This window comes from Tarenaya hassleriana, unplaced genomic scaffold, assembly GCF_000463585.1.
Source record: "Tarenaya hassleriana unplaced genomic scaffold, ASM46358v1 Cleome10, whole genome shotgun sequence".
Lineage (NCBI taxonomy): Eukaryota > Viridiplantae > Streptophyta > Magnoliopsida > Brassicales > Cleomaceae > Tarenaya > Tarenaya hassleriana.
The window spans coordinates 3,812,591-3,825,809 of record NW_010960188.1 but is presented as its reverse complement, the minus strand read 5'-3'; the positions used below and the strand labels follow the sequence as shown (position 1 = coordinate 3,825,809).

The window sequence follows — 13,219 nt, the reverse complement described above, 5'->3', positions numbered from 1 at the left end:
TCTACTATGATCTTTCTACCAAAGACTAATCTATCTAGCCATGGGATTTTTATTGCCACCTAGAACCCATTGGAATCTCTACAACCCACCAAGCCTATTTCCGAACCTATCCTTATCTCTGTTGGGTTTCCTGGGATCTCATGAGCGAATCCTATTCCTAAGAGATCAATTCTAGGGTTTGCGCAGCGGATATAAAACAGAAATTTAATAAACCCTAGAAACATGCTTCTAATGAGTCGTAGAAACGTTAGAACGCTTACCTCAATCGATCCGGGGCCTGTATCAATCGAAGAACACGTCTGATCACGAAAGGGAGGAAGATTACCTCGCCCTCTACACGTATCCACACTTCGGGATGGATTCCAACGCTTGGAACTTGTCTGCTAGGACTCGAATCCGCTATTCGATTTGTGCTTCGAGAAAAACAGACTTTGATCACACTCTCAATCTCTTGGATCTCTCCAAAAATCTGCTAAAAGTGTTCTGAAGTCGGCTCTTTTTTTCTCCTCTCATTAGGGTTTTTTTAATCTCCCTTTTATAACTTGATTTAACCCTAATTTCGGTTTAATTTCGGAAAAACTGAAGCCCGGAACGGACGGTCCAGAAATGCACGTGGACCGTCCGTTCCAGCACGTAGACGGACGGTCTGCTCTTATTTCGGTTACACAAGTCATAGGCGATCTCTAGCATGACACTATGACTACCTATCTCGAATAGAGTTTGTTCGTGATCTTTACGAACGCCAGAGATGATTCCGGTTGATGATCCTTTTGTATCGTGATATCATATGTCGAACATAAGGCATGGACAAGCCACCTTATCTGATTCGACTGCTTTCTCGTTCACTGAGTTCGACTGTCTGAAATAGACGACGTTCGTCTGTAGTGCGGCCACACATTTCTACAGTCTCGCTCACACGAGGGGCCCAGCGATATCTCTCTCTTTTACGAGAGGTACAAATCCCGTCTTGACTATCTACAATCCAGTACATGATTCGTTTTGTACCTGATACACGCCTTTATAGTTCTCCTGTTACGCAGAACGTTTGACGTATTCAAAGCACGCAACTCCTCATGTTGGATTCCGTAGATATCTCAGGTCTCAGGATCCGATCATGGAACCGCCATATGAGATTCAAGTCATGACGCTAGTCCATGTGACAATCTCGTGCGGGTCAATCCCGTATTCTGTTCTCCAATGAATACCTATGACTGTGATCGTATCCAATACCTATGATCATCTCTATGATCATCAATCACACATCATACTAGTCTTATTATGTCGTTATTCCCATAACGACACAAGACTAGGGAGTTTAGTATCATTCATAATGATACATGGATTTCATAACAGATCTAGTATGCAAGAACATGTAATGAATCAAATACTCTCATAAAACCATAGAAATTATCAATACATCGAATGTATCTAAAGAAAGCTCATAAACAGTAAATCATATAGCACTAAACCAACAGAGCGTTGTATGAACTCTTATGTATGATGTGGGTTTGTATCAAACCTATTTGTGAGCTAATGTGACGATATGGATATGTTTTGGTTATGATACCGAATAAGAGGAAATCTTGGTGATATGATGACATTCTGAATTCGAGGACGAATTCTTTTTAAGGGGGAGGATTTGTAACACCCCGATTCCCGTATAAATTATTTAAATTATTTTCGGGAATAAAAGGAGGATAAAATAAGGCAAAAATATAGAGAATATTTCAACGAATATCTAGAAGAAAACGGCACTCGATTTGACTGAGAAACGAGGAAGTTATGGGCAAACGAAAATTGACTAGAACCTGAAAAATCGGAATTCACAAGTTATTCGAGGTACGGATGTTTCGAGTTGTACTTCATCGTGTAAACATGATTTTCCAATAATCTATTGATTGAACATGAAAGAGGACGTTCCAAGGAAGGTGTAGAAACAAACGGTGCGCGATTCGGGTAAGAAACGAGTGAGAACGGAGCAATCGAAGTCAGTCGGGACAGACCAGAAATGCAGAACGGACGGACCAGACGAGACAGAACGGACGGACTGCTTAAGGCGGAACGGACGGACCACGAACGAGCTAGGAGCTGGGCCAAAACTGGGCCCAGACCGTCCGTTCCAGGACCAGAACGGACGGTCTGATGGGCAGAACGCAAGTGGCCAACTTACTGCCTTGGGACGCGTATTTCTCTGCGTTCCTGGACTCCACCGGCGTCAAATCACCGTCCAACCTCGCCAGGACGTTGCAGGCACGACCTTGGGCCTGAGCTTGAGCCCAATCCACCTCCTTCTCGTGGCATAAACATTCTCCAAGTTGTAGCTTTCACCATTTCGGGCAAAGTTCCAGAAAAATAGAGAAAGAGGAGAAAGAGAGAAGAAGGGCGAGAAAGAGGAGGAACCAGCGCAAGGGAAGCTCGGGGAATCAAGAAGGGACATCCCTAGAGTGTCTAGGAGAGGTTTTCAGCGAGAAACAGACCGGAAAACACCACGAAATCCAGCCAAACCAGATCTGAGCCCAAACAGAGGTGAGTGGCTCGAATTGCGTCTGTGTGAGCTCTTTTTCGTCAAAGTGATTGTGTTATTTCGATGGTTTATTGCTTGGATTAGATAGAGAAAATTTCAATGAACATTTAGCAACAAACGACACGTAATTTGGTGGAGAAATGAGTGAGATATGGCCAAACGAAGTCGGACCAGAAAACTGTTTCACGAGAGCGAACAGAGCCAGAACGGACGGACTTTAAGGCTGCAACGGACGGTCTGGGTGACCCAGACCGGACGGTCTGGCATCCCCAGACCAAACGGTCTGCGTTCCAGACCTCAAAAATTGTCCTGAGAGGCCCCGGGATAGCATGGGACCCCTGGACCGACCGGTCCACACCCTGGACCGACCGTTCTAGAGTATGGAACCCTTTTTCGGATGATTTTCGAATCTCGTGTGCGTGAGATGTGCGATACAACGATTCGAGTGACTCGTTGCGTGATTATACAGGGTAGTTTGCATGGCGTTAAGCGGTAGATCGGTAAGGGACCAGATACCGTGATACGTGTGATTGTACTGGGGGATATATACATGATGTGTGCCATGTGTGTAGCTTGCTCGTGTGTACGAGTCAAGCATGATTGTGTTTGTGGATGGTTATGGACGCAACCATCACCGTCATGGACTTGACGGGCGTTTGAGACGCGATTAGTCGTGTGCGACACGACGGCCAACGTCATGGACTTGACGAGCGTGTGACGCGCTCCTAGTCATGGACTTGACTAGGGTATATGGCTGGAACCCTATGGTGCTCTCCATACGGGTGATATGATCGATTGTGTCATGCTGACTTGACACGGCCAACGTCATGGACTTGACGGGCGTGGAGGCGCCCTCCATGACTAGGGTATATGGCTGGAGGCGCCCCTAGTCATGGACTTGACTAGGGTATATGGCTGGCCCGTTTGATGGACTCCATACGGGTGTGTTTACTTTTCCGTTGTGTCATGGACTTGACATCGGTAGTCACGTGACGTGACAAGCGCTTGAGGCGATATTGTCGTGTGATGCGACGGCCAACGTCACACGAGTGACGGGCGTGTGATGCGCACCTTGTCATGCTGACTTGACTAGGGTTTATGGCTAGCCCCATGGTGGACTCTATGCGGGTGTGATTGTGATTGTTATTATATGTGTGATGCACGTTATATGATAATGCATGTTACTATTGCTGCATGTGATTGTGAATCATCGTTCTAACACTGTTCTCGCTGAGAACGGATTTACCGGGTTCAACCCGGGCTACTCACTAAGCAGTTGTGCTTAGCCCTCGTGGTTTTACATTTTTCAGATAACGAGGATTACGCCTAGCACACGGACGACGACGGCCTGAGAGAAGCAGCATCATGTACGGGATTTTATTTTGAACTCCGGGACTTGTATTCCCGCATTTTGTACGGTTATGTTATGACTTTTCGGACATGTATTGTTTTGCGATATTGATCTCTTGTATTTTTAGCTGCTTACACTGGTTTGATTAAAAATGTTTTTGGATTTCGTGATTTTGCTTTCGCGACTTATTATTTTTATTTTATATCGTCCATGTGGTACAGCCCGTATACTGTACACGGGTTACGGGTGTCACACGAGCTACCGTTTAACGCCATGCAAATTCTACCCGCAAACAATCACGCAACGATCACTCATATTTCGATATCGTACATCTCACTACGCTTCTAGCGAAAACTCGGTTCGATTGCGAAGTCTTATTCTTTTGTGGGGGTTCGGTTTGCCCGCGGTCAAGTCTGGTCAGGCCCGGGCCGAGCCCGTTGGCCGTTTCCTTTTTCCCGGCGAACGGGAAAATTTTCTCCAAGTTTCCTCTGAGCCTGGTCCGGCAGACTAAGTTCTGGTCAGCCGGACCAGTTCTCTTTCTCCCCTGGTCCGCCTCGTCTTTTGGTACGTCTGTCCGAGAGAGAAAACAAGCCTGGTACGGCGGACCAGCATTGGTCAGCCCCGGACCAGCTTGTTTTTCCTCTCTCTCGGTCCGGTTCTTTGGTCAGGCGGTGCGAGACTTCTCGGAGTATGTCTGGTCCGGCGGACCAGGACCGGTCAGCCCCGGACCAGACGATTCTTCCCCTTTGGTCCGTTCCTTCTCGGTCAGTCGGTGCGCGGAAATCTCGGAACACGTCTGGTCCGGCGGACCAGGTTCTGGTCCGACGGACCAGGACGTGTTTTCTCTCGGTCTGGACCGTCTCCTTAGTCCGACTGAGTCTGCATGTTTTGTCCCAGTCTCGGTTCGGAGCTGACCTCTCGTGGTCCGGCGGACCGGAACTGGGATCTTCTTCTCTCTCGCGATTTCTGCGATTCTATTTCGATTTTTCTCTCCCGAATCGATTTGGGATTGCTTCCAAATTCTATTAAAACACAGTTTGACATCCCTAAACATGTTCTAAACCTCAAACACGCAATGAAATCTCGATTTGGATCATCACACATTGAAAACAAGCTCTCACAAATCCAACTCAAGCCACTCACCTTGTTCTTTAGGTTATCCGAGCTTGTGTGTGTCCTCTGCTTCTCCTCACGCCGTGAACACCTTCAGGGCACGTCTAGGGACGTTTCCCTTTGCTTCCCCGAGCTCCCCTTGCCCTGGTTCGTCGCCTTTCTCTCCCTCTCTCCCTCTTTCTCTACTTCCTCTGTTTTGCCCGAGAATGGCTAAGGCAGAGGAATGAGAGCTGTTTATGGCGTGCGAGAGGGGTCAAATAGGCTCGAACCCAGGCCCATAGGCGAGCCTGCAACATCCTCGAGGCGTGGGAGGCGACTGGGCGGCAAGTGGGCCCCGGAATCTGGCGAATTCTGCATTCCAAGGTGGCAACAGCACAAGTTGCGTTCTGTCGAATCCCGGTCCGCCAGACCAACTTCCTGGTCCGCCGGACCGAGGTCAGATATTTTTTTTGCAAATCTTTTTCCCAGTCCGCGCGATCCGTTCTGACTCCGACAGAGTGATTGGTCCGCCGCGGACCAACCCTGTTTTTTTTTTCTTTTTCCTTTTCTTCATTCTTTCTCGGTCCTTTCCGCACATGACGATCCTCGTGTCTCTCCCCGACATTGTACCATCACTTTTGGTGATTTCGTGATATCTCTATTTAATTATTCATTTTTAAATAATTAAATATTCGAATCGGGTTTCGGGGTATTACACTACACATCTACATGAGCTTTTCTCTCCTCTCTTTTATCTCTTTTTCTTTGTTCTTTTTATTGTTTTCCATGAACCGTGAGTAGATCCACGGCTATGGATTAGGGATTCGTTTGTGTTTTGGGTATGTTTGAACCCTAATTTGGATTTCGGTTTTGATTTGTTTCGATTCTATTGATTTGTGCTTTATATTGGATTGATGTTTGCTAACCCTTGGTCAATTATCTTAGATTCTAAACTACATAGAGATATGGGTTTGGTTTCAGATCAAAATCAATAGGATAGATCGTATTATTCACATAGAGATATGGTTTAATCGATCTAGGGTTGATGATAGCGTTCTTCATGCATCTAGGGTTAACTTGAATAGAGCGAGAGATTGACAAGTTACTCTGTAGATAGTGAGTTAGTAGACCGAGAGGTGAATTCTCTATCTTTGTTCTTGATGATTCCCGAAAACAAGTCATAATCGTTATTCTCGCATGCTTAGCATATACCCATACACTCGAATACGATCCCGACACCCGTAGTCACCCTTATTTGATAGGTCACTCGTTTTCATTGCTTTCTTATTTCGTTTTGCATTGATTCCACATACTTCCACTTCTCCTTGCTTTGATTTAGTTTCGATTAGGGTTTAGATTTAGCTACCGGTCCTTGCGTTCGACCCCGTGTTACGACGATCCGTATCCTTGCGGTGAGTTGTGTTGGTTTAGTGCTCTATGATGTACTGTTATGCGAGCTTTACTTAGATACATTTGATGTATTGACACTTTCTATAGTTTATGGATGAGTGTTTGATTCATTACGTATTGTGCATGCTTTAATATGTTATGAAATCCATGTATTGTTATGAACAATACTAAACTCCCTAGTCATGTATCATTGTGAGAATAATGATATAACAAGACTAGTATGATGTGTGATTGATGATCATATAGATGATCATAGGTATTGGATACGATCACAGTCATATGTATTCGTTGGAGAACGGAATACTGGATTGACCCGCATGAGATTGTCACATGGACTAGCGCCATGACTTGAATCTCATATGACGGTTCCATGATTGGATCCTAAGACCTGAGATATCTACGGAATCCAACATGAGGAGTTGCGTGCTTTGATTACGTCAAACGTCCTGCGTAACAGGAGGACTATAAAGGCGTGTATCAGGTACGAAACGAATCATGTGTTGGATTGTAGATAGTCAAGACGAGATTTGTACCTCTCGTAAAAGAGAGAGATATCGCTGGGCCCCCTCGTGTGAGCGAGACTGTAGAAATGTGTGGCCGCACTATAGACGAACGTCGTCTATTTCAGACAGTCGAACTCAGTGAACGAGAAAGCAGTCGAATCAGATAAGGTGGCTTGTCCATGCCTTATATTCGACATATGATATCATGATACAAAAGGATCATCAACCGGAATCATCACTGGTGTTCTTAAGATCACGAACAAACTCTATTCGAGATAGATAGTCATAGTGTCTTGCTAGAGACCGCCTATGACTTGTATATCCGGAATAGAGATTTCGGGTTATACTGCTATATAGGATGAGCCTACAGGGTCACACACACAGGAAAGGACAAATGCGCGAGAAGAGACGAGAATATCCCGGTGGAGCGGAGGCCAGACCGGCCGGTCTAGACCGATTGGTCTAGCCAACCCAGACCGATCGGTCCAGACACGTGGACCGGTCGGTCCAGAGGTAACGTGTGACAGTCACACGGTCTGAAAGTGTTCCAGACCGATCGGTCCGGACCTATGGACCGATCGGTCCAGACGTAAAAAGCTCCAGACCGATCGGTCCAGACGTCGAAATTTTCTAAACTCGCTCTAATTAGGGTTTTAAGTGGAATTAACTTTGAGGAACGCCTCCCAACTCTCTTGGCACGATTTTCAGACCTTATTGAGAGGTTTTGAGAGTGAAAAATTAACTTTGAGGAACGCCTCCCAATTTTGTTTTACATCCGCTGCATAAACCCTAGAACTGATCTCTTAGGAATTAGATTCGCTCTTGAGATCCCAGAAAAAGCCAACAAGTTGTGAATCGGGTTATAAATTCTAGACTCGGTACACACGTATCAAGTTTTTGGCGCCGTTGCTGGGGACTGGTTAGCATATTTCTAGGTCTTTATTGATTCTAGATCTTTGCTTGTTTTCTTTTTCATTTTGTTTTTCTTTGGTTTTTGTGGATTCACTTGGTCTCGAGTTCTTCTTTTTCTTTGCGATTTGCAGGGTTCTAGTGCATGACAAGGAGCTCTACTCGGAGAGAAGACCTAATCTACGATCCGGAGATTGAGCGTACTTTGGCAGACATCCGAAATCAGCAGAGAAGAGAAGCTATGTCGAGGTCAAGTAGTTCGCACGACCGACAACAAGAGCACATGAATCCGCTCTACGATCAGCAGACCGAGGGTGAAGTTACTTACGTTGAGAGAAGACTTTGGGTTCTTACATTGCACCGAAGCACACCCAACTCCTATCATGCATCAACAGACCGCCCATAGACAGTTTCGATCTACCGCCATAGTGCATCACGATGTTTAGTCAGGCAAGTTTCAGAGGGCGGCCTACGGAGGATCCCATTGCTCACTTGACTCAGTTCAAGATGTTGTGCAGATCAGTTAGGAAAGCACGAGGAATGACCATCGAGGATGTATACTTGGAGGCCTTTCCTTTTTCACTAATGGATCGGGCAAGAGATTGGTTCTACACCCTTGAGCCGAACTCGATTACGACATGGGAGGAGCTAGATGAGCAGTTCATGGCGAAATATTATTCCCCAGAGAAGACCCGAACTGCATAGAGAGTCATATATAGCTTCACTCAGGAGAGTGATGAGAGTCTATATGATGCATGGGAAAGATTCAAAGGCTATCAACGCCTTTGTCCACACCACGGCATGGATAAGCATCTATTGCTATCCACATTCATCGACGGACTACGACATGATACCAGAGCTTGGATGGATGCAGCCTGTGGAGGGAGCGTTTATGAGATTCCATTTGACACCCTAGAGATTCAGATTGCGAAGATGGCCAAGGCTAGAGGGATGTCCAGCGATAGCAATAGCCGGCCCATGGCTCGGATAGATACAGGAGAATCCGCAGTTTTGAAAGCTGTCATGTCTGAGCTAGCAGTTATCAAGCTCCATTTGGAAGCTAAGAGTAGTTCGAATTAGACACCACCAGAGCTAGAGGAAGCAGTGGAGGACGTCAATTATGTCGAGAAAAAACATCTAGGTTTCTCCTACGGAAACTCGAGCGGAACATTGAATGCACAGCAGTAGGACGTTTCCAGAATCCCTTAGAATCCCCCGGGCTTTACTCAGTCACATTTTCAGGGGCAGAATAAGGGATATGCGTAGCAGAATCCAAGATACGGACAACAAAATCAGGGTTACCGAGCATCTCAACCTGCGAAGAACGATGAAGTGGACATCAAGACGATGCTTGCCCAGCTAATGCTCGATCAAAAGACATCATTTACTAAACTGAAGATGACCGAGATACAAAGCATAAAATTCAGACAAGACATTTTTGAGAGGAGATTAGATGGAGTTGAGGCTCATCTGAAGCATGTGGACATGCAGATTGCACAGCTTGCATCACAACCCTCTAGACAGCAGGGCACATTTCCTGGAAAGCCCGAACCAAATCCACGAGAACATGTCAATGCCATTCAGCTTATAAGTGGAGAGAGTCTGCTTGAGACGGTCCCTATTACTACCACAGAAAAAGGGACGACGTCTAGATACACTGCTGAAGAGAAAGGGAAAGCCATAGTTCACGAGACACCTAAGGTGCATGTAGAGGAACCCGACCCGCCATATGTAGCTCCTCCACCTTATGTACCACCTGTTCCTTTCCCTTCTCGATTGAAGAAACATACTAAAGATACACAGTTGTCTAGATTTATTGATATGCTTCGGAAGTTAGAGGTTAAGATGCCTTTCTATGAGACGATACTCTAGATCCCTTCTTATGCAAAATTTTTGAAAGATATCTTGACTAAGAAGAGGGTGATTGGGAAGGAGACAGTATCCTTGAGCATAGAGGTGAGCGTTGCGATTCTACAGCATGAGTTGCCACGGAAGAGATCGGATCCACGTAGTTTCTCGATTCCTTGCAAAATCGGGAACATTGAGATTGACCGTGCATTGTGCGATTTGGGTGCCAGTGTGAGCTTGCTTCCGTTGTCCATCTACAAGAAGCTCAACATTGGAGATCTGAAGCCGACGAGGATGGCACTACAACTTGCAGATAGATCCGTCAGGTATCCTGCAGGTATTCTCGAGGACGTCCCATTGAAAGTCGGGGATTATTATGTTCCCGTTGATTTTGTTGTCTTAGACATGGACGAGGACTCGAAGATACCGATTATACTAGGCCGACCGTTCTTAAACACGGCCGATGCGGTGGTTCATGTTCGTGCTGGTCGTCTTACGATGAAGATAGGTGACGAGACTGTAGAGTTCATCTTAGATCACAACATGAAGCAGCCATCCACCACCGATTTAGCATGCTATGTCGATGTGCATGAAATCCTCACTCAAGAAGTCTTCGATCAGTTTCGGGAAGTCGATCCTTTAGAGATATCTCTCCTTGCATCAAATGAGAGCATATACAGTAATTGGGAGGATATCCGGGAGCTTACGCGAGCATTGAACGAAGGATCGGACGAAATTGGAGTTTTACAGAAGATGGATCCGGACCGATTCCACTGGAAACAGACCGGATCCAAACATAGCTTCCGAAGACGGATTTTTACAGAAATGGACCGGATCCAAACACAGTCTTGCGAAGACAAACTGGAAACGGACCGATTCCACCTGGAATCGGACCGGACCCACTCTCTGAGCAAATCTGACGTTTTTCACATCGACATGCCCGATTCTTCTACGAACATTTCCAAACCCTCCATGACGATTACTAAAGACGTTCTAGAGACCAGAGAGCCATCACCTAGCACGAGGACGCTGAATAAAGCGGATTGGAGTCTAGAGAATGCCCCGAAAGTGAAATTGAAGCCCTTACCTCAAAGGCTTAGGACAAAGGAACACACATACACGGATAGGAACACAGGACCAGCATTGGAGAGAGGTACATATTCCGCTCATAATTCTATATCCGTATTTGAACCTTCCATTATAGGTTGTCGAGTAAGGGAAATGAGCAAGAGAGGATCGAAACGAGCAAAATCATCGCTCAAATGTCCACAAGATCCACCTCCTTCACAAGTTTGGACACCCAAGGAGGATAGACGGCTCAAGCATCCACGAGGTCCAAAAGATGCACTTAGCGCTCAACATCCAGGGTGGCGAAAGATCGATTATCTTCGCCTTTTAGACCCTCCCATCATTTGAGCAAGATAGGTCGAGCTAATGACGTTAAACAAGCGCTTCTCGGGAGACAACTCGAGCATTAGGTAACTTTTCTTTTTCTTTTTCTTTGTAGCGTAGGTAGTAGAGACCATGATTGTATTTTGGATCTTTTAGAATGCATTGCTATTATTATGCTTTTGTTCGGATAATGTTTGTTGTTCTATGAGTGTTTACACCGGCACATGAGAGATGAGCATTGACTTCCGAGAGAAAACGTTGGATAGGTTCCAATTCACAGAGTGTGTGAGAACTCAAAATGTCCATACCATGTACGGAAAGTCGTCTTCTGTACATCCTCGGCTTCCACACAGATCTGGTGGTATCCCGAACGTAAATCAATCTTCGAGAACCATTGTGCACCCTGCAACTGATCAAGTAACTCATCAATCCTCGGCAATGGATACCAATTCTTAATGGTTACCTGATTAAGTCCTCGATAGTCGATGCACAATCGCATGCTACCGTCCTTCTTTTTGACGAATAATACGGGCGCTCCCCAAGGTGGAAAACTCGGCTGAATGAATCCTTTCTCCATCAATTCATTCAACTGCTTCTTCAATTTCGCCATCTCCGTAGGAGCCATCCGGTACGGGGTCTTAGATACCGGTTCCGTACCTGGAACAACATCAATACAGAAGTCTACATCTCTCTCCGGTGGCAACCCTGGCAATTCCTCCGGAAAGACATCGGGAAATTCCCGAACCACAGGCGTCTCATCTAATCTCACTTCAGACTCCTTCGTGGCAGTCACCACCATGAGGAATGCCTCATTCCCCTTCTTGATCATCCGGCTGGCCCGGAATGCTGATACCATCGGGAAAGGATTCCGTGCGCTGTCCCCCAGAAACTCAAACTTCCCTACCACATCAGTAAACTGAATAATCCGTCGACGACAGTCGATGTGTGCCTGATGCACGGTCAACCAATCCATTCCCAATATCAAATCATACCCCTGAATAGGTACTATAATCAGGTCAGCTAAGAGATTCCTCCCATAGATTACTAGAGGGATCCCGCGTAGTACACCCGTCACTGGCAGAATTTCGCCCGAGGGAGTATACACTCTATACCTCTCAGCCGTATCAACATCCATCACATCCAAGATTTCTACCATGCTTAAGCTTAGGAAGCTATGTGTAGCTCATGTATCAAACAAAACGTGGCATGCAGTGCTATGAAGGTATATGATACCTGTGATGGTAGTAGCGTCCAACTGCTCTAGGTCACCCTCGACAACAGCATCAATGGTGACCGTCTCCTGAGCAAAATAAGTCTCGTCTCCCTGGACTTCTTCCTCCGCAGCAAGCGTATATACTCGTGGTGTTACGCCCCCTCTACGTGGTGGTTGAGGGCGTGGAGGTCTGGCTCCCTGCTGACTGGAAGCGGCTCCAGTACACTGGTTAGCGAAGTGGCTAGGTTGACCACAATGATAACAAGTATACCCTGTGCAGCATGGTCCAACATGATCCCACCTGCATCATGGGCAAGATCTGCGCGGTCTTGGTAGTGCTGGCGGTAGTGGAGCCGTAGGACGAAATGCTGGTGCTTTCCCCTTATCACGGGCTGGCTCACCTGTCTGGAACTGGAGGAAGGGCGAGTAAAGGTAATCCGCCTCAGAGGGCTCCTCTCTCGGTCCCTCGCCTCTTGTTGCTCCTCCTATTCCCTCCTCTCCAACTTCTGCAGCTGGGTCATATACCTACTCAGAGTAGGGTACTCCTGGATCAAAATCCGTCTCCTCAGGTATGGCCTCAATCCAGTCACGAACTTCTGGATCATCACCTTCTCCGTCGGCACCAGATGCGACCCATATCGCAGCAGACGGGTAAACTCTGCCTCATAAGCAGCCAAGGTATGATCACCCTGCTCCAAGTGAAGAAACTCCACTATCCGGTGATCCTGATCTCCCTTCTGGCAGTACTTCTCCTCGAACTGCGCCTTGAACTCCTCCCAGGTGAACTGGTGATCAGGTGCAGCTTCACGAACTGCTTCCTCCCACCAGTGCAGAGCCTCTCCAAACAGATGGTGGCTCGCAATCTCTGCTCGGTACTGCAGCGGACATCTGACATAATCCAGATCCCTGGAGATGCAGATCAGCCAATCCTCTGCAATCTCGGGTCTCTGAGTCCCCTCAAACCTTGGTGTACCCAT

The 13,219-nt window shown here is 46.6% G+C and overlaps 1 protein-coding gene across 1 annotated transcript; it reads right to left on the bottom strand.

The window, feature by feature from the left end:
- Nucleotides 1–11,303: 11,303 nt before the first annotated feature.
- Nucleotides 11,304–13,219, bottom strand: LOC104804901. The gene is made up of 4 exons (XM_010529265.1): nucleotides 12,851–13,219; nucleotides 12,644–12,767; nucleotides 12,263–12,514; nucleotides 11,304–12,178 (listed from the first exon to the last, which is right to left on the bottom strand). Exons 1-4 carry the CDS (start codon nucleotides 13,217–13,219, stop codon nucleotides 11,304–11,306), a joined length of 1,620 nt encoding a protein of 539 aa, XP_010527567.1.